This window comes from Scyliorhinus torazame, chromosome 18 (assembly GCF_047496885.1).
Source record: "Scyliorhinus torazame isolate Kashiwa2021f chromosome 18, sScyTor2.1, whole genome shotgun sequence".
In the NCBI taxonomy this organism is placed as follows: Eukaryota; Metazoa; Chordata; class Chondrichthyes; order Carcharhiniformes; family Scyliorhinidae; genus Scyliorhinus; species Scyliorhinus torazame.
In genome coordinates this window covers 32,524,842-32,546,705 of record NC_092724.1, presented here as the reverse complement: position 1 = coordinate 32,546,705, position 21,864 = coordinate 32,524,842, and the positions used below count along the sequence as shown (strand labels likewise).

At 41.8% G+C, this 21,864-nt stretch overlaps 1 protein-coding gene across 1 annotated transcript; it reads left to right on the top strand.

The window, feature by feature from the left end:
• The first annotated feature begins 818 nt into the window (after window positions 1–818).
• Window positions 819–21,633, top strand: mknk2b (MAPK interacting serine/threonine kinase 2b). The gene is made up of 14 exons (XM_072482520.1): window positions 819–941; window positions 1,291–1,458; window positions 1,954–2,041; window positions 2,168–2,269; window positions 2,994–3,091; window positions 6,437–6,516; window positions 6,915–6,988; window positions 7,741–7,845; window positions 8,545–8,600; window positions 9,338–9,433; window positions 16,454–16,648; window positions 17,901–18,065; window positions 18,187–18,230; window positions 18,750–21,633. Exons 2-14 carry the CDS (start codon window positions 1,408–1,410, stop codon window positions 18,997–18,999), a joined length of 1,404 nt encoding a protein of 467 aa, XP_072338621.1. The 5' UTR covers window positions 819–941; window positions 1,291–1,407; the 3' UTR covers window positions 19,000–21,633.
• Window positions 21,634–21,864: the final 231 nt, after the last annotated feature.

Here is a 21,864-nt window from a genome sequence, read left to right as displayed (position 1 = left end):
GAGCGGGTATAAATTATGGCTGTTTTTCTCTTTCACTGATTCACTTGAGTCCAATCATTGTCCGGTGCCAGGGGTATCAGAGCGAGTGCAGTCCCACAATGAGACCACAGAACTGTTGCAATGCAGAATGAGGCCATTCGGCCCATTGTGTCTGCACCAGCTCTTCGAATGAGCATTTCACCCAGCACCATTCCCTGCAGACTGTTTTCTTTTCAAATAATCACCTCATCCCCCCTCCAATGCCTCGATTGAACCTGCCTCAACCACACTCTCAGACAGTGCATTCCAGACTCTTGTGAACAAGTCCCCCCCCCCCCCCTCATATCGCTTTTGCTTATTTTGCCAATTACCTAAATTCTGTGCCCTCCTGCTTCTTGACCATTTCTCCAGTGGGCCCAATGTCTCCCCATCTGTGCTGTCCAGACCCCTCATGCTTTTAAATATCTCCATCAAACCTCCTCCCAGATTTGGGACGGTTCTGGTGGCGCATTCAGGTCAGTGAAATCCCGAACGTTTCACACGTTTTAAAAGAACCATTTGGTTCACGTTTGATGAACGGGTTCAGGCAGAGTAGCTCAGAAACGAAAGGGCAGTCTATTTGAAACTACATCTCCCAAAAGACCAACGCATCTGATGCAACCAGGGAGTGGGGTTGAGGGAGACATTGAGGCCAGAGACTAGTTAAACAAAATAAAATGCAAGCAGGCGAGTAGGGGTGGCTCTGGCGGACAGGGGGTGGGTTGAGAGGAAACCAGTCGAACAGACAGTTCTCAGATTTCTTGTTGTTTGGCTGTGCACGTTTGATCGTTTTTGCACGTAGGCGGATCGACATTGAGGCTGCGTGGTAGCAGAGTGGGAGGTTATAAAGCTGCAAGAGGCAAAGCTGCTTTTTGTAGATTAGCACTAGGCTGCTGGCTGGCTAGTGAAGGAGTGTTGTGCGGGTAAGTCATTGTGTATGCCTTGTATACATGCAGGGATATGCAACAAACAGCAACATAGAGAATCTCAGGGCAGGGAATGTCTTGAAAGACTGGCTTAAATGTATTTGAGCTTACTTTCTGCTTTTGAGTTGGGTTTTTTCTCTCTCAGCTTTTAAGACATGTTGGGTGTGGAAGGTGCTCTTTTGCAAGTTGTTACTTGTCATGGAGTAGGTGTGAAGAAATCTGAGCATTGGTGTTAGTGAGGGACAGGGAAAATCTATTCCTAAATGTAAACCGATGGGTCGGGGTTGGATGTGCATCGATTCAATGGCTCCAGTGTGTGACAATTTTCATTCTCTTGCAATTCCAGGCCATATACACTGAGACAATAGCGGGCTCCAATCTTTAAAGGAATCTTCATATCTGAGGCTTGTTTTGTGGATCTTTTTTTCAAAAAAAAAAAAATTGTTACTAGCACTGAAGGAAAATGGTTCAGAACAAGGTTGCAGAGTTGAAAGGTTTCCACCGCTCATTCAAGGTAAAGCCATTTATTTGCCGCAGTCTGCTCTCTTTTTCTTTCTCTCTCTCTCTCTCTCTCTCTCCCTCCCCACCTCTTAAGAAGCTTAAGCGGGACAACAAGAAAAGGCAAAACATGTATTTTGCTCCTGCATTTTAAGTGCAGGCAAAGATTTAATATCGAGGTATTTTAAAAGTGTAAACTGATCTACTTTGCCGTGAAACTAACCATTGAAACTAATCAGGGAGCGTTTTATTTATCCCAGCCACTGCAGTCATTAATGGGCATGTTAATTTTCTGAAGCACTATTTCACTGGGTAAATTAGAAGTATTTTTGGCTTGGAAACGGCTCCATTTTGTGAGTAGGCTGGTGAAAGAATCAAGTTGGGGGGTAAGTAAAAGGCTTCATGTAGAACATTACAATAAGTAATTTGTCATAGACCTTTTGGGCTCTGTATCAATCAACCTTCATTTGTTAGTTATATGATTATTTTTTTATACTTTTTTATTTTGTAGGGGCAGACTCCTTTTGATGATTATTGTGATGACACTGGACCATCTCATATTGAGAAGGTGTTTAATTTTGACTGCCCAGCTAGACCTGGTGGGTTATCACCGTGTTACCTTTTAATATTGTGTTGCATGTTAACAGTTGGAAGTTATATTTAATAATTTTTCATTTATCATGTAAGCTTGGCATTAGAAGTGAAAATATCCTCATTTATTGTAGACATGCCCTCGAGTCTGCCCATTGACATCCCAGATGCCAAAAAACGGAATAAGAAGAAGAAAAGATGTCGGGCCACAGACAGTTTCAGTGGCAAATTTGAAGGTAAACCCATTGATGTTGACTTGAATGACATGCGATCTGTTTCCGGATGAGCTACGTAACTGCAGACTGAATTGCAGTGCTGCGTCCAAGAGCAAAACTTTAATTTTTTTTTCTTGGCTTGTTTTAAAGTAGATGCACATTTATGTCCCATTACTGAAAATGTGGGTAGGAAGTGGTTTTAAATGACGTTATTCGGTCAGAATTACAGCTGTTACATATCTGGAAGCAAAAGATCAACCTGATTAGGATTCATTAGACATACCTGAAATAGAGATTTGAGGTGTGAATCTTATTTTGCAAGAAATTACACCCTACAAATTAAGTACATTTGAACAACCAAATGTGTAGTAGTTGTCCTCCAGACTATACCGTGCTTTGCATATACATGCTGATGTTGCCAGTTTAAATTTCAGTAGGGTTGGCTTTTTACATGCAATAAAAGCAAAATACTGCAGTTGCTGGAAATCTGAAATAAAAATAGAAAGTGCTGGAAAATCTCAGCAGGTCTGTGGAGAGCAAGAGAAGCACACTTCACGTTTAGAGTCTGCATGACATCTTCAGAGTGTAGTTGATTTTTGTTTGACATGTGGTTGAGCTCAGTAAGTTATAATCATTCCATGTTTTGTTCTTTAATGTGAGTGCTGTTGCTTTCACAGGGATTGTATTAGACTTGAGGATTTTGCCAACTGTTTGGGGCAGTGTTACAAACCACCTCTTTTTGCAGATGTTTACAAACTGAATGGAGAGATGTTGGGAGAGGGATCATTTGCCAGGGTGCAGACCTGTGGAAATCTAATCACCAACAAAGAATATGCTGTGAAAGTAAGTGAAACACTCTTAAATAATTTGACATAAAGCTTGCAAGAAATGATTGGGTATTTTGGAAGAGCTTATGGGAGTGGTTACATTGGACAATGCTGCTTTGGAATTTTTATTTTTAGAAAATGTTGGTTGCTTTCCTCCATTCCTAACAATTAGACTGAGAATGGCTAACTGCGGTCCATGATTAGATTGGAGGTATCTAGAAAATACCTTAATGTGGATCATACTTGGCAACATGTATGGAAAAGAGAATCAGGAGTAGACCATTTGGCCCTTCGAGTCTGCTCCGCCATTAATTATGATCACAGCTGATCAAATTCAATATCCTGATCCCTAGCCCCAAGAGCTATATCTCATTTCTTCTTGAAATCACACAACATTTTGGCCTCAGCTACTTTCTGTGGTAGTGAATTCCACAGATTCACCACTCAAGTGAAGACATTTCTCCTCTCCTCTTGTCCTAAAAGGTTTACCCTTATCCTCCAATTATGTGCCCTAGTTCTGGACTCTCCCACCATTGGGAACATTCCTTTTGAATCTACCCTGGCTAACCCCATTAGAATTTTATATAATCCTATATTTGAATCTGTACCCAACTGGAGTTGATATATTATGAGACCTTTGTTTAAGTGGATGTCTTTGAGAGTCATTGAATTGACCGTTTGTAAATGGTGACGCTAGTGAAGGCTCGGGTGATTGTACAGATCTTGCACAATTGTCTAATATGCTTTAATGTTGTCATGGGATTCTCATATAGGGGCACTGCCTCAATACTAGAGGGGGGGAATAAATGGCATGAATATGTGTCATATACTGCCAAGTGAAATGGATGGTTGGCCTGATTGTAACAGTGTATTCAAGTTGGTGAATAATTGGGTGGAGAGGTATAAGAAATATCTGGGGAAGAGGGAGTCAGTATGAGAAATATCTGGGGGAGAGGGACTAGTCATATCACCCTTTATGGTCTAGTTGCTATATTTTTGACTTGCATGTGTTGGCGGTTAGAATGATATTTGGACAATGTGGTGACTCCAATTAGAATGCTGCTTTGTTATTTTTTTTATGGGTTGCCAGTTTGGAGGAGGTTAATCTTTGGGCAGAGAAACTTGCTCTGCACCCTAAAATGTGCTTTTTGTTAGTCTGATCGTTTCTGGGTCCAATGTAAACCATGCTAAGATTTTCAGAACTTGCCAATTCTGGAGTTGATCTGCAAAATGGCATTTCTCTGATTTTGCTGAGGTTCATTGTAAAGTGATGCTAGAATGAAAGAAAGTGAGGGCTTTTGCTTGCTGCTTATTTGGAAGTGCAAATATTTAATTCACAAACTAAGAGTATGCAAAAGTGTGTTAGATGAAGGCTAGGACGCTCCACAGGTGGAATTGAAGGAGTTTATGCAGCAGATGTGCTTCATTTACCACCCCCTCCTTTCCTTTGCACCTTCACTCCAGTTAATGGATAAGAAACAGCAATAGAAAGAGGAGAAACTTTTTTCCCCTCCATTGAGTGATTAGGGCTTGGAATGCACTGCCCAAGGTTGTCGGAGGTTGTTTTAATTGAAGCATTCAAAAGTGAATTAAGCTGATAAGAATGTACAGGGTTATAGGGAGAAGGTGGGGCACAAACAGTAAGAATGTACAGGGTTATAGGGAGAAGGTGGGGCAATGGTACAAGGTTAGTTGATCGTCTGGAGAGCCAGTCCAGACACGCATGGACCAAATGGCCTCCAACGCCATAACGATTCGGGCTTCCAATAGAAACCGTTGAAATGCTTTGGGGTAACAATGTTGCCCATGGGGTTTTGGCAGTTCCTTCTGCTCCTGTGGTTTGGGTAATGTGGAAAGAAAAGTTATTTACACAACTAAATTGGAGGTTCCATGATTTGAAATTTGGCCAACACTAGTGTTTCCAGACATTTCAACATTAAAGCATTTACTGGAGTTGCAGAGGTTGGAAATTTGAGCTGCTTTCTCTGTTGCACCTTGTGGGGAGATGAGGCCTTTCGCTCTCCACTCATGGGGCATCTGTCAGCAGTCCCAATATAAATGTAACAGCAAAGCTGCTGACCAGTGAGCTTTTCTTTGGAATGGTGTTGTTACAAAACAGCCAGACTTAGGTGAGCTTACAGTGTGATGCTCTTGTCCTGGGAAGTTAGGAGCCTTGGCACCCGCTGTCAATCCCCAACCCACCCACCCACTAAGGAATTGGTCATTGAGTGTGTTGAAGCATCCAGATTATGGGGGTGGGGGTGGGGAGGGGAGAGGAGGAGGAGAGAGGGGTGGATGGTGTGGTGCTTTTCTGTTTTGTTAGTAATATGAGCTGCCTTTATTAGAGAGGGTGGGACAGTCTAGAGACTTTGGTTTGTGTGCAGCTGGCAGTGGGGACATTGTGTTCAGAGCTAAACAAAGCACCAACAGTGGAGGAGGGGAAGGAATGGGGGATGGGACACTGCAGCACTGCCGTGGGTGTTTGCAAACTTTCCTCTCGAGCAGCTGTTTTTAATTTGAGCTTGCAGTGATCTGTAAAGAGCTTTTGTCTGAATTGCATTCCAAGTGTGGAAATTTCACCAAATGGCTTGTGTTGAGGAGGGATTTCACAAAAAAAAGGCAGCAAGAATCTTTGTGTTGAAGAAAACTGGCTGCACTTAATTTTGACGTGTGATTTGGGTGAAGTTTCATTTCTCCTCTTCCCAATTGCACAATCTTGCCAGATAGGGTTTTTTTTCTTTATTTTGTTCTGAACACTTTTTTTATAGTCCTTTTTATGCTTTGAGGGAAAGGTGAAGTTGCAGTAGTTGCCACCTTTGACTCTCATGGTACAAAATGTACGAAAACATTTCACCCTGGGCGGGGCTTAATATTAGCAACAGTGTTTTCTTGAGGTTATCCCTTGCTCAGCCAGAAGTAGTCAAACTGCCTACTGAGAACATACTGTAATCTCAAAGACTCTTACTGTAAGGGAAAGGGTGTCTGAGAACTGAGTGCAGTGTTTGCAACCTCTTGGCATTGTGTGATTTATAGCTTTATTTGTAAATATCCACACACAATGATTGAGGAAGTAAGAAAAATGCTATGTTAAACTATGCAGCTGTAATAGGCAATTGCATCAGGTTTTATGGATTTTGCTCATGACTACTGTCTGGCCGGTTTGATAGCCGGTGGGGTTGGAAAAATCTTTTGTAAAGTAGAAATGTTTCAAATTACTACTCCAGTCAGGCAAATGCTCAAAATACTTAAGCTTGGACGCTAAAAGTTTTTAAAAATGGGGCATCCAGCCGCAACATCACAAAGCTGCAAAAGGACTTGGCACCTGTGGGTACTGAAGAGCTGGTTTATTTGCTCGTTGCAGATTATTGAGAAGAGACCAGGCCACAGTCGCAGCCGTGTGTTTCGTGAGGTGGAGATGCTCTATCAATGTCAGGGACACAGGTACAACATGGTTGTCTGTTAATCCTGAGAGAAGCACGAGATATTTAATGCGAGCCCTCTGTGTATCTGCTGACAGGATAGTTTTTAGTCCATCAGGCGATTGCTGTAAATAGATTATCCTGCTGTGTAAGACTAGGAAATGGCTTACTTTCAACAAAGCTTAAATCTGCATCAGCAGTACAATTATTTCTGTTCCACTGGACTTTGATCTTGCTGTTGAAACGCATTCCCTGCATTTTTATTTAAAAGAGCCAGCAACTTTGCATTGTATCAAAATTCATTGCAAAGTGATGTGGGGGTGTCTGAATCTGAATTGTATCTGGAACATTAGATACTGTAGATGATCTTGGCTCTTTGTCTCAATTTGTAGAACTAACCATTCATATCATCTATCTTAGGAACATTCTTGAACTGATTGAATTCTTTGAAGATGAGGACAAGTTCTACTTGGTTTTTGAAAAAATGAAAGGAGGTAAGAGTCTTAACTAATTGGATATTTGTAGACCGTAAGCATACACGACTGTGAACGTTAAGGCATCCCTTGGTGTGTTGCATGAACCTTTCAATGTCTTAAAATATTTCATCCTTGATTTTTCAAGGTTTTTTGGCATTTTTACATTCATGCAAATACAAAGACTCTCCAAGGAGTCCTGTCCCAACTTCTGAATGGCTACTTCAGCTGTACAAGGGAATACAAACCACTGCCACCATTATCAGAAATATTTTTGTTTCTTCAGCAACTGGGAAATAAATGTGCTAGAAAATGAATGAATGTATTGGTAAAGTTTATTTAAAAAAAAAAAAAAAAATCTGATAAGCTTAAAGCCCCCTCCCTGCTCTAGACTCTAGTGGGTTTGATTTTGATAAAATTAGCAAATAATTTTGTTTAAAAGCAGGTTTTCTTGCAGAAAATATCCATTTGAAGGAAATCCAACTGCATGCATTTTGGAGGGGGCTGCGACATAATGAAGTAGTTAGCATTTTGCATGTTAGTAACATTTTGTGCCTCTTTGCAAGTTTATGAACTTCAATTGGAATAATATCCTTGTGGTTAACTGCACATGGTGGATACAGATTGTGGGCTAGCTGCCCATTTGCCAATATCATTTTTGAAAGGTGTCTGTATTAATGTGTATTTTTTGGATATTGAATTTTGCTTTGCCATTTCACATGAGTGTTACTGTCTGATAAGTGGGATCTCCTGACTGGACTTTACCTTTCCAGGCTCTGTATTAACGCACATCCACAGACGAAAGCACTTCAATGAACGAGAAGCCAGTGTTGTTGTCCATGAGATAGCGAGTGCGCTGGATTTTCTTCATAACAAAGGTAACAAAACTGACCGCCCATTCTTGAAGTTGTTATTTATTGTAACAGGCACAATTAGTGCAGGTCAAAATGGTGTACTAGACACGAGCTGTTTTTAGAGTTTTGAGAGTATTAAAAGATCACCTGTATTTGGGTTCATTTTATCTATACCTTTTCCCATTCAGGCATTAAAGTCAAATGAAGATGTGCTTGCAACCCACTTAAATAGGGCTCTTGTTGGTATGCACTTTCAAACCGCTGTTCACATTCTGCAATACTTATCCCGCACATGTAAAACTAAACTGTGAGTGTTGGCTGTGTTATAGCCAAACTCCATCCATCCCATCCAATATCTGCATGAATTTCAGTCGGAAGCAACTGAATAGTGATCAGGAGCAGGGAATTTCTCTCTACCTTCTACCCACTCCTTTTTGTCTAGTGCTGTAATATTAAGGCCAATGGTCATGCCAACTAAACTTTGTCAACTAGGGACAAACTGGCCATTGAACCTGGGACTTTTGTCATGATTTCAATAGTTTGAAAGTGCTGTTAAAAGGGTAGGTGGAAGTAAACTAGAAATCTGCCTCGAGGGCATTTACTTGATTCCGAAATAATGCCCACATGTTTCACACCATAACAATTTCTGAATTTATAGTGCTAAATTGAAAATGCATCTGAATAATTGATTTAATTTCACAAATGGAAATTTGTGTTTGTCAGGCATGGCCCACAGAGATCTGAAACCAGAGAACATCCTGTGCGAGAACCCAGAACAGGTAGGCACTGCTTTGAGTGTTTGTGAACTGGAAATAATACTTTTATATTTAAAAAAAAAAAACCCTGTACACACAAGATGAGGCCATATCAGTGCCTCTATTTTTTTTTTTCTAGAAATTTATTGGTTAGTCTGGCAATTGGCTTTTTTGAGAGCCTGACTACATAGGAAACAAGACAGATACCACCATTTACCCAAAATGTTCTCCCCAGTTTTTTTTTTTTAAAAAGGTGAGGGTTTTTGGGAAGCTGGCTGCCTTTAGGTATCTTATCCAACTGGCCACTCTTCATGAATGTGGGCTTTGCGTGGTTACTGCCCAGGCGAGGGAGAACTTTCTCGATGCCCGCAGAATTTCTAGAGGGAGTCCCTAGATAGTGATGGGGAATGGGAATCCCATCTCTCCACCATCCTTCCCATTCCCCACCCTGTATACCAAAGACAGGGGTGCTGAAGCCAATGATAAAACTATTGGTCAATGCAACACTTGAACTGGGGAGTAATCCTGATTTCTCTGGTTCGCTGTTAAATTAATCCATTTGCCCACAGATTGGTTGCGCTTAGCCTAGAGTATTTTAAAATCATTAATTGGGGCCACATTAGCAAGCTGATCATATGAACACAGCTACACATTGACAAATGAACGAGGAGCAATTGTTTAATCAGAATTCTGAGCTGAATTGTATATTCATGTTTGGTGAATCATTTACCAGTTAAGTCTATCTGTTTTTATTCTTTTAGTTGTCCCCAGTCAAGATCTGTGACTTTGACTTGGGAAGTGGGATAAAATTGAATGGTGACTGCTCCCCCATCTCGACCCCAGAACTTCTGACACCGGTAAGAAGCAGGTTTAATTAGAAATGTTGGATGAATTACATTCAAAGCCTGTTCTTATCTCATTGCTGTAAACTCTGTAGCTATCGAAAATCTGAAATTCTGCCAGACTGCAAATGACTTGATTGTGTTGGGCATTCATTTGCTGGTAGATCACCACCTCAAACTATCACTTATGACCTTTAATAGCTCTCTTTTGCATTGGTGAGTCTCAATGTTCCCTTAGAGCCCACTTGTGTGATTCTGCCCTGGAACTCACTTGCTCATTTTTGTTCTTTTTCCCTAAGCTTTCGTATCTTATCACCTCTGTGTAATATTCCACCTAAGAAATGACAAAACTTTCCCATCAAAGGGGAAAGTGATGGAGCACAAAAGTAGTGAACTTGCTGGGAGTCCGATACTCAAATTACTTCTGATATTGATCCGAGCTTTTAAGTCCTCAAGTACTGCAACTACCATTCAGGGCTTTGCAATGGCTTCGTCCCCCTCTGACCTAGTTTGTGATTTTTACATTTATTTTATGGGGTTGGGGGGGGGGAGAAGAGTTAAACAAACCATTGTTGATTTTTCCTTTTCATATACAGAATTCATGATTTGGAGCATGGGTTTGGTTTTCTTAAGCCAAGGTGAATGAAGCACAGTGGTTATCACTGTTACTTCACAGCGCCAGGGTCCCTGGTTAGATTCCCGGCTTAGGTCACTGTGCGGAGTCTGCATGTTCTCCCCGTGTCTGCATGGGTTTCCTCTGGGTGCTCCGGTTTCCTCCCACAAGTTCCGAATTGGACATTCTGAATTGTCCCTCTGGAGTGTACCCGAACAGGTGCCGGGAGTGTGGTGACTAGGGGATTTCCACAGTTACTTCATTGCACTGTTAAAGTAAGCCTACTTGTGGCAATCATAAAGATTATATACCGTAAAGCGAAGGGTGTACCCAGTCAAACTCCAATGCTTGTTGCAAAGTGTCTTTACTTCATGCTATTTCTGCAAGTAATGCTACCTGGAATGCAAGTGGTGACCTGATCTGCTGTGACCTCTCGTGAAACTGACCGAGACTGCCCAGCGTTTAGTTGCCTTTGATTTGGAATCATTGTAAACCTTGAATTCGGATTTACCATTCGATTGCATTAACAAAAAAGTAATTGAAATATCGGAGGTTTTCGGTATATGTCCTTGCAATCTTTTATTTTGGACTTTGTCAGTTTAGGCCTAGCCTTTCAATTTCACTGAACTCGTGAACCTTCCATGGTGTGCATGTTGCTATAGGGTTCTATTTTGACACACTTCAAGCTCAAGGTCGACATGTTCTAGCCAACAAATGCCTTCCTAGAAAGATTCCCAATACTTCTCTGGGGATCATGGACTGAATGTTGTTTTCGGTCCACCAATAGGCAGCTGGGGAGGAAGGGGTACACATCCGATTAGTGTTTGAAATACAATGAGTACCAACCCATTGGTAGCAAGTGCTTTCATATTTGCAATTGTTTTGGAGCTTAAAAAATTAGTTTCAGGCTAACTGCTTGTATCTTGGAAAACGAGGTTCTGAAACTGTGTATTTAACACGCATAGGCAAACTACACAGTAGGTGCAAATCGTAATTACCATTACTAGATATCAGTAAAAATGATGGAAATTGGAAGCACGTTCCCAGCATTTTTTACTCTTACATCCCATACCAACTGCAATTTAACATTGTATTTTTGGTTAATTTTGTGAATCCTACTTGAGGACTATATTTGTCCCTTTATTGCCTCTGGGTTTTATTGGTTGCAGAGACATACTTTTCACTCTACTTTGGTACATGTGACAATAAATATCAATCAATAAATGGGGAACTCTGATCTCGACAAAAGGCTAATTGCGTATGAGAGAAATATTTGGGTGATCTGTATGGTACTTCTACTGTTTTGTGAACTTGCAAAGCATCAAGATTTTTACTGTCATGGTTAGGGACTCAAAGGAATGTTTTATGTGAACGCACATTTTTGCACTCCGTGTTCCCTCTTGCTGCTGTGATCTGGCATAGCAGTTTATCTCCCGTGCTATGGCATGTTTTGTTATGATATCGGTTTCTCTAAGGGTAGCCCCAGAGTAGATGAGCTTTGCAAACATTTTGGGTGTTGATCAAACAATTTTGCGCCTGATATTGGCCTCTTATTGAAGTAATTACTGCGAACAAAAGCTGTTGTTTTGAAACCACAAGCCTAGAATTACAACATGGAAACCAACCATTTGACCCATCCCATACTGGTGTTGACCTTCCACACAGGCAGTAGACTATATTAGCTGCATGCTCCAGATCGCTTTTCCCCCTTTTCTTTCAGCCACCTGCATATGTATAAAAGCAGACGTGCGATTACAAACTTGGTTTAGTCCAGTTAAAATTTCATTACATAAAGCGAAGTAATTCTTTTTTAGCTTGCTGAAGAAAATTGGCCTGAATTCTATTTTGTAGTCACCCGTCATGTATTTTTAAATAAATTTAGTGTACCCAATTCATTTTCCCCCCCAATTTAAAGGGAAATTTAGCGTGTTCAATCCACCTACCGAGCACATCTTTGGGTTGTGGGGGTGAAACACACGCAAACACGGGGAGAATGTGCAAACTCCACACAGACGGTGACCCAGAGCCGGGATCAAACCTGGGAGCTTGGCGCCATGAGGCGCCGTGAGGCAGCAGGTCTAACACTCTGCGCCACGGTGCTGCCCCCTGTCACGTTTGACCCTTTGCCACTGCTACAGGCATAAACGAGGAGTACTAATGTCAAACCCATTTGTAAACAGTTGGCTTTTTGATTTCTTTAAAAAAATTTGGCTGTTGTATACTCCCATGTGCGTCTCACGAGGTTTCTGCGCCTCCCAGAAATTGAATCCACATCTGACATTAAAATAATAGGGTGTGAATCAGCAGCCTGTTGGTATTGTGCGTGAGCCCGAAACCAGGCTCTGCACTGGGCCGATCGCATGTCGCCCGAGTAACTCTGCCTGGCACGATCTGGCTCTCGCCCTCACTGGGCAGGAGCCAGCCCTGGGGCGGGTGTGGGTTCCCAGGAGCCTCCCAAAGTTGAGGGTAAAGTCAATAAAAAGCAAGCCGGGGGGGGCTTTAACTTTTCCAAATATTTACAAGGGCTTAAGCGGGAAGAAAAATGAGAATGAATGATGTGAAGATCTTGTTTGACCAGGTAGCTTTGACGTAATGGCCAATGGATCTCTCTCAAAATCGATGTAAACTGTGTAGAGCTTTTGGTTTAGTCTGGGTTGTGCTTGCATTTAGTCATGTGCTACTTTGTTATTAGGCAAGAAAGTTCCACCCAGCTCAGCAGATCTGATGCAATTGGTGGAAACACGGGCGTTTCAGAGAAAGGCCAAAGGGCACTTCAGCTCTGTGCAAAATGGATCTGGCAAGTGGATTGGGGGGGGGGGCGCCTGCAACTTCTTTTAGCTGAAGCGCCATAATAGGATGTGGACTTATTTTTCTTCTGTTAACCCTTTGATTCCCTTTCTGCTTTGAATCAGCAAAGCACAAAACATTAGTGTAGTTTTGGAGTTGTTTAGTGACTTGGGTAGTCTGAATATGATTTTCACTTTTTGTGACACTGACCTAATGTGATTTAGCCTTCATTCAAGATTGTAGTTTCTCTCTCTCTCTCTCTCTCTCTCTCTCTCTCTCTCTCTCTCTCTCTCTCTCTCTCTCTCTCTCATTCAAAATTATTTCTGCTCTTCCATTCAAAGTGGCTCCAATTTTAAATTGTTTTCCTCCTCCTTAAAAGCCTTGCATGTTATTTTCTTTTCCTATCCCTGCACCCTTCAACCTTGCTAATCCTTCCTCCTCTAAGCTGCCTGTTCCTCTGGTTAGATCTTTGTGCATTCTCCCCCCTTCAACCATCGTCAGCTGTTGCCTACTGCCAGCTAGGGTCCCATTCTTTGCCAAACCCTGTTTAAACCCAGAGTTTGCACTCCCCTCTCCTTTGACCGTCACTTAGAAGCCCTCCATCTCCCTAACATTTCCGTCTTTTGACTCCGAAGTCCCGCAATCCTTGCTGAGATGCACTTTACTAAATATTAAATAAATTCAAGTTGCTGTTGAACAATCCATTTAAGTGGTATGGCACTTTGAGGCAGCACAGTAGCATTGTGGATAGCACAACTGCTTCACAGCTCCAGGGTCCCAGGTTCGATTCCAGCTTGGGTCACTCTGTGAGGAGTCTGCACATCCTCCCCGTGTGTGCGTGGGTTTCCTCCGGGTGCTCCGGTTTCCTCCCACAGTCCAAAGATGTGCAGGTTAGTTGGATTGGCCAAGATAAATTGCCATTAGTGTCCAAAATTGCCCTTCGTGTTGGGTGGGGTTACTGGGTTATGGGGATAGGGTGGCGGTGTTGACCTTGGTAGGGTGCTGTTTCCAAGAGCCGGTGCAGACTCGATGGGCCGAATGGCCTCCTTCTGCACTGTAAATTCTATGATACTATGATAGAATAGGGTGAAAGTACTCCTTTGATCACCTGCACTGATATAAATAGGGTGTTTGCAGTTGAGTGCGGAGGGTGAGGTGGTGTAAGAACTGATGGCTCCTTCAGTTCCCCTCTGTGGAGGATTGGAAGCTAAGCAAAGGCAGTGCTGAGAAATTAAATATTTACCACCGTACTGTCATGGATCCAGACACAACAATACTCCAGAATAGAGCAGCTCACTTTATGGTGCCACTGGATTCAATATTCAGCCTGGTGGCTGCCGGATGCTCCATAGCAGCTCACCAAACTTGCTTTGTCAGCACCCCTCAACCCAAAAACCTGCACTACTGACGGAATGTCAAGGGAACACACGTGTTTCCCTGTCACCCATCTGACTTTGATATATATTGGCTCATATCATGGAATTTCTAACTTGCGACCAGTTTGGGAGCACCATCGCCATATAAAACCATGGGGGCTACCTTTTTCGGAGCAACTCTAGCTGGACATTAGGTATAGCCTTGCTAGTGTTGCGCACGTCCTGAGCACACGAGAATCGTCAACCTCTGCTTGAGTCTGTTGCCCTTCAATCAGATCCCTTTTCCCCCCCCCCCCCCCTCCCCTGTAAAATTCCCATAGATGCTGCGTTGGTTTATTTTACGGGTGAATTAGTTCCAAGTAAGTTGAAAGGTAGGCGTGGCCTGTATCGGGTGTCATGGTGTGACTGATGACGAGGCTCGGAAAGTCCCGTCACAGCTACTGAGTGAATTGCAGATAGCAAGCCTGAGTTGCATCATCTTAGTCATTGATATGTAGAATCTTGTGTTTATTGCTGTACACATCGATCACGGAGTACTTTAAGCATAATTGTCCGCTGAACATTAGAGTCACCAATATAACATTTTTTTTTCACTTGTTCTGTGAACTTGTTTACAGCTTGTAGATTACAGTTTGCAGATTATGAAATCTAATTTGGAGCACTGGGGTCATAAGTGACATATTTTTGTGACCATGCTGGACAGGCATTTTGTATACTGTCTCCATTTGGACCAAATTCTGTGGTATCTAATTAAGTTTGGCTGATATTCTATATAATTTCGTTTGTTTGTTTGTTTATTTATTTATTTTTCTAAACTTAAACCTGCGCAGATGAAATATTTAAAAGATGCAAATGCATATGTGGATGTAAAAGAGTCACCAACTTTTCATCCCTTTTTAATTTAGCAAGATTAAGCATTTGACTCTGGCTTATAAAATAATGGGCTTGGTTTTGCAGCTTGTTCCTTTTGAGGGTTATCCAGTTGGCTGAATTGTTGGGCAGCTGGTTAATTGAATGTGTGTCTGGTAGCTTCCTGAAAGGATAGTGAGCAGTGTGTATAGGAAATTACACTTCACATGGAAGAAGTTGTTTTGAAGCAGGAAATATAACTGCCAGTTCCATTTAAACTATTAAACATGCCTCCTCTTTCCTTCTAATCTTCTCATAGTGAGTTTGCTATGAAAAATAAATCTTCTTTCGAACATCAGAACCTTTTTTCATTATGCACACTTTATCTCCAAATGCAAAAACTTTAAAGGGGGTGGGGTGAAAAACACTCTATAACCCTGAATTTTCCAGCCCCTACCCTGTGGCGGGTGTCACTGGGCCAGTGGCAGCTCTCCATTGGCTGCCAGCGAGATCTTCCAGTCCTGCCGAACTCTTGGTTTTGTATAGCTCGTCTGCCCTGCTGCCGGGGAACTGGTGGCTGCAGGGATGAATTTTGGCGGGACTGGAAGCTCCTGCTAGTGGGAAGGGCTGGAAAATCCCACCCTTTTTATAATGTTATGATGTGTTTACATAATCACCGTTCATAAGTCGCATGTAGACCAGATCAGATGAGGATGGCAGATTTTGTTCCCTAAAGGACATAGTGAACCAGATGGGTTTTTTAAAAATGTTAATCGAAAATGGTTTCATGGTCCTCATTAGATTTTTAATTCCAGATTTTTATTGAATTAAAATTACACCATCTGCTGTTGTGGGAGTCTTAACCTGGATCCCCAGAGCATTACGCAGGGTATCTGGGTTACTAGACCAGTGACACTACCACTATGTCACCACCTTTCTTTAATATTGCATTTTGTGGATATGCATAGAGAGCAGGGAGTGCGTGCCCTTGAGGAAAATCTGCAGGTACAGCCCCTCCCAAATTGCTCATGTACTTAGTAGTGTAGGTAGAGGCCTGGATGCATTTTTCCTTCAGCTTGGGGAATGATAGTCGGGGGAAATAGGAACAAAAAAATAATAGTATGAACAGGTTTTCTGGGGATCAAGTGGGACTGTAATTTCGAATTTACTTTCTCTCTCAAGAGCAGGCTTGTGTTGAATGTTGAATAATGAGGTAAGATGGGCTATGCAAACAGGGGCAAAAGAGTTGGCAACAATGCTCTGTCCTGAAAAAAGTATTTATCTGTAATACTGTTTCTCACCAAAAATAAATTCTATTTAAATGTAAAATATTTTTAATTAAACTAAGATGGCATTTCAGCACAAGGGACAAAAACTAATTGCTGTGAATTTTGTTTTGTGTGTGTTTAGTGTGGGTCTGCAGAGTACATGGCACCCGAAGTTGTGGAGGCATTCAATGAAGAAGCTACGATATATGATAAACGTTGTGACCTCTGGAGTTTGGGTGTTATATTATACATCATGCTTAGCGGATATCCGCCATTTGTAGGAAACTGTGGTACTGACTGTGGTTGGGACCGAGGGGAGGCCTGTCCTTCCTGTCAGGTGAGTGACCTACTTTTTTTTTTTCCAATTTAAATGGTCTATTTCCAGATGTCAGATGTTTTCTTATCGGCTCGGTTTTAATGTTTTGAAAGCTAAACTATACTGTGACAACGTACTTCACAGAATAATTAATTTGTGACGATGTGTAATTCTTGCACTGGGAATCAGTGGGTTGCAAATGGGCGATGAAGACTAAATGCCAATTTGTCGCCCAGAATTGGATGATCACAATGCAGATCTGAATTCTCCCCAATGCCATAGAATTCCTGCACTGCAGAAGGGTGCCACTGACCTCTAAAAGAGCACTCTACCTAGGCCGACTTCCCTACCCTATTCCCATAACCCTGCGCATTGATCATTGCTATTCCACTTAACCTGCACATCTTTGGGTTGTGGGGGTGAAACCCACGCAGACACGAGGAGAATGTGCAAACTCCATACGGACAATGACCCAGGGCTGGGATTCGAACCTGGGTCCTTGGTGCCATTGGCGTCAGTGCTAACCACTCTGCCAAGTGCCGCCCTTCAGTTTTGTATTTATACCTGATGTTCCACATTCATAGTAGTGACCTGCCCAGACAGGAGTTGCACATGCTGTAAAGCTGAATGGGATGCTCTGGAAACCACCACCTGATACACTTCAGGGCAAGTAACTGACAGAGGTCTCTGTTAATAATAGCAAGTGAAAATTAATTACCATGTCTAATTAAATGTTTATTGGGACCACTGTCAGCCAATAAAGTGGGGATGGGGTGGGGACATGGGGCAGAACCTGAACCGTTTAATCAAAATCAAAAAATGCAATCTATTTATAAAAAATTTTTTAAAGTCTCCAGAACTACCGCAAACAGAATTCCCCAAATTCTCTGGTTAAAATTGATCTGTCACTTGCAGCGGTGCAGAGTCCAGACCTGACTCTTCATCTCTATTCTGGTCAAGAATAGTGCTTTCACTATGTGCAGTTATCTTGCACTCTCAAACCGTAAGAGATGCAGGTGTTACTGACGGAACTAAGCTGGCTCTGAGGATTGTTCTGGAAACTCCCAGCTAGGCAATTTGACATTTTTCCAATCTGAAGGCAGGACTTCACAAACTGCCACCATGTGAGATTGCTGGTCATGTGGAAAATAAACACCAATATGGGCCGAATGACTTGTTTTGCTGTTGGGATTCCAGGTAGAGACTGTAATGATCTCCTAATTAAACAACCTCTTGTATTATTAAAACTAGTTTTTACACCTTCTATTTCCAGAATAATCTATTTCAGAGCATTCAAGAAGGGAAGTATGAGTTCCCTGACAAAGACTGGGCTCACATCTCTTTTGGCGCGAAGGACCTCATCACAAAACTCTTAGTCAGAGATGCCAAGAAGAGGCTGAGTGCCGCACAAGTGCTGGAGCACCCATGGGTGCAAGGGGTAAGTCAAGATTTGTAACGATCCAAACGGGTGGATTTTAAATGCTGAATTTTGCAACTGCTACTTTTCCTGCAATGCTGCTTGTGCATTGATTGATTGATTGTTCCTTTTTTGCTTTTAGCATGCACCAGAGAATACCCTTCCAACACCACGCCTTCTCCAGCGGTACGTCCATATATTTTGTCCTCTGCTCTAGTGTACTATTTAAATGCAGCAAAGTGTTTCAAATTGGCACTTTTTTTATGACTACTGACATCAATAAAGGGGCAGGCTCAAACCTGCTTGTATCAACAAGGCAAAACCCAGCTACATTGTTGCCTGTGCAGTTTGGGAGTCATTTCTCCACCCTAAGTATTCAATCTTTTCCATTGCTAATAAACACCAACAATCTGGGTTAATATTGCTCAAATTTTTATTTAAAACTTTAATGAAACCACTTTGCTGAATGATTCAAAAACTGTAACCCCGAGCTTTTCAATCAGAATATATCTTAATCGGCCGTTCCACAATTCAGTTGTTTAGTGAAGGGGCTGTGGCTTGTGAAACTAAAGCCACTGAAAACAAAGGGTTGTGAATGGATTAGCTAGCAGCGAAAAACTGAGGCGTTCGGGATTTGGAGCCTGTTATTGTGTGTTGTGCTTTGGTTAAAGCTGTGTTGACTCTTTGTTCTGTCATGTCCCTCAGGAACAGCAGTGCCAAAGACCTCACATTCTTTGCAGCTGAAGCAATCGCAGTAAACAGGCAGCTGACTCAGCATGAAGAAAATCAGGACGAGGAGAATCAGCCAATCCTCATCAAAGCTACCTCATGTTCCATGCGACTGTCTCCACCCTCAGAATCTAAATTGGCCAAACGGAGGCAGAAGACGAGTGCAATCAAAGCAGCCAATCAGCAGTTGTTGCCACCCTTAGTCCTGGTTGACAATTGTGCATGACATCATTTCTTCCCTCGAGCACATAGCAACTAAACCCAGAACCTTCTGTTGGCTGGCTTCCAAGTCTGGCGATGTTACAATACTGCTTCACATAAGAAAGAACTGTTTACAGCATTTGAAACCTGCATGGGATAAGTATGCAAATCTGAGAGACTAAGAGTCTGTTAACTGAGAAAAGGGCAAAAAAATTTAAACAACGACTTTTAGTCTCTTTACCAAAGGAATGTTTTTAAGAGCAGGTTTAAAAACGTATTTTGTACTGTGATCACCTTCATGACAACTATAGTTTAGTTTTTAGCTGCTTTTCATACTGGTTTTAGTTTGGGCCACTGGTTGTGGTTGTTTAAGTGCGGCGTCTCCCCGCAATAGAAACCTCCCAGATTTTTTTTGCCCCCCCCCCCCCCCAAAAGATGGTCTTCCTGTTCAGTGGCCTGAGTGCATTTGGCAGGCTTGCGTGGGGATTGCTATTGGCTGCAGAAAGCCGAGGACTTTCCAAAGCCAGTGGCAAAACACCCCACTAAAAGGCAGCAACTCATTTTTGTGTTTTTCAGATACATGCACACTTGTTTCCAGTATATTTAAAAAAAAAAAAAAAATCAGGGCTACTTTTTTTTGCATACCAGATTTTTGAGAAGACAGAGATTTTGTATATTCAGTTTTTAAAAAAGAAACTCTAGTTGTACAGCTATTTTCCTCTGATATCAATGTGACTTTTTTTTAAATCTCACCCACTCTGACCAGCATGTCCTAGAAAAAAAAATGTTTCCTTAATTTCTGCCATGTTCATAAGTGTAAGTATATTCTACATTTATTTTGAGTCTTTGAGGAAAATCTGTAGCAGGACTTCATTAGTTCAGGAAAGGTGATGATATGATGGGTGGGGGAGAAGGACAAATATTTGACTGAGAAAAAGGCATTCCAGATATACAAAAATACGAGTAGTCTTTCTTTAAGATTGTGTGAAACCTTCTGACAGTTTCTTTGAGAAAGAAGTGTTTATGTCTGTTTTTAAAATGTGTTTGGATGGAGTCTGAAAGTGCCACATTCTGATTTTGAAGCTTTGAAAAGTGGGTGCTATCCATGTTTATGTAATATAGGCCTAGCCTTTTGTGTTAATGTGGTGGTTGTGTTCAAAGCCATTGAATGTATTTGTCGAGCTTTTCACTGTATTGCTGAAGTAGAGCACACTTATGATGCAGGCATTTGAAACCCATTTCAAAATATTCAAGGAAATGTGTGTATGCGCTGCATTACTGTGGGCTGTTTAAACTGAACTTGCACAAATGGCCCCTGAATTCGGAACCAGGCTACTAGTTCAATCACAGGAACGTGTAGCGATCCACTGCCGTCTTGTGTAGCATTTTTGTATTCTGACACAATGTCGCAAGGTACTTGGAACTTAATTAAAAGGTATGGGTGTAGGATCTGGTCTTTTTTTTTTTAAAGTTCCTACAGAGCCAAGGGTAAAAATCTTTGTTGTGTAGACCAGGAAAATTACCAGTTTGGTTCTTTGCACTGGCTGCTTTACGGGTTGCCTGCCCCGGTCGGTGTACAGCTAGAAAATGTGTGGGCCCTTGTTGAGGACCGCTACAGCATTCACTGTCATGGCTCACAAGTGAATAAGGAGCACTTGGGTGCAGAGGACAACTCGTCAATGGAAATTTAATCCAGCAAGGATACCAATGTCTGTGGTTGGGGGGGGGGGGGTGAAATCTAAATTATTTCCTTTTCATAAAATGTTTTGAGTATTAAGTGCCATAGAAACTAAGCATTTCCTGATGGGTGAATGTTCTCTACTAACTATACATATACTTTTTGTAAGATCTGATTCTCCCCTTTCCTTCCTCCTCCCTCCTGCCCCCTCCCCCCAAGTGGATTGTGGAAGTTGCCTTTTGGCTGTAACTTCACTGATCTTGTAGTTACAAGTTTGCCTTTCTTAGTTCAGGTGATAAACTATCTGTGCAAAAATGTTGCATGGGAGGCAACTTGAAAAATGCCTCCAGGATAGGCTGGGTGTTCACACCATCTGACTTTGGTCGAGGCATTCCTTTTTGAATATGAAAATGTTCAAGATGAAACCTTATGCTCTTGCTCTGAAGGGATGTTTCGTTGGGTGAATTAGGAGGTGTGCAAGGGTCAAACATCACCCATTGCAATTTAAAAAAAAAAAACACAAAAAAAAATTCTGCGTCCATTTAATGCAAGTTCACCATCGGTTCCATTGCCCAATCCAACTTTGCTCTCTGAAACAGTATTATCAGCAACAGTATGGTACTTTATAATGAAAAGCTGGTGGTACAAGAAGCCTATTTAAATTGTCAAGTACATTCTTATTACGTTTGCTGAATAAGACACACGTTCTTGTTGTCTTATACTAAGACTACTTGAATTTTGTATGCATTGCATCATCTCATTTGAATGCTACCTTGTGTTGGATGGCAGCACAGCTTGGTTTAGTTGAACACAGGCCATAATCGAGCACTGTTGGTATATTAGCTAGCTCCTAAGGGGCATGAAGCGAAAGCACTTTACACACCAGGTGACTGATGAGGCTCACTCTAAATCTTCTTGCTGTTGTTGCCAGGATTTTTGTATTGTTTTATAAAAATTTTAATAAATGCTTTGAACTTAAAATGTTTTTGTGTGGTATTTAACCAAATGCAATCAACATTGAGGGGATTTGGTTGGGGGGGGGGGGGGGGGAAGAGTAAATATTCTTCTTTCTAGTCCCACAACTTCACAATCTATCTCTTGTCCAGTTAACTTTCTTTTGGTGGTATCCATGGAGTAACCGCAGCCCGGAATTTCCCAGTAACTGTGAGCTGGTGGTGGGCGATAGGTGGCACATAGACTAAACAAAAGAAA

Excerpts from the sequence above, each read along its gene's own strand:
- mknk2b (XM_072482520.1), top strand. The coding sequence starts at position 1,408 with ATGGTTCAGAACAAGGTTGCAGAGTTGAAAGGTTTCCACCGCTCATTC. Across the intron at positions 9,434-16,453 it reads CCCCAGAACTTCTGACACCG|TGTGGGTCTGCAGAGTACAT; the intron begins GTAAGAAGCAGG and ends GTGTGTGTTTAG. Across the intron at positions 18,231-18,749 it reads ACACCACGCCTTCTCCAGCG|GAACAGCAGTGCCAAAGACC; the intron begins GTACGTCCATAT and ends CATGTCCCTCAG.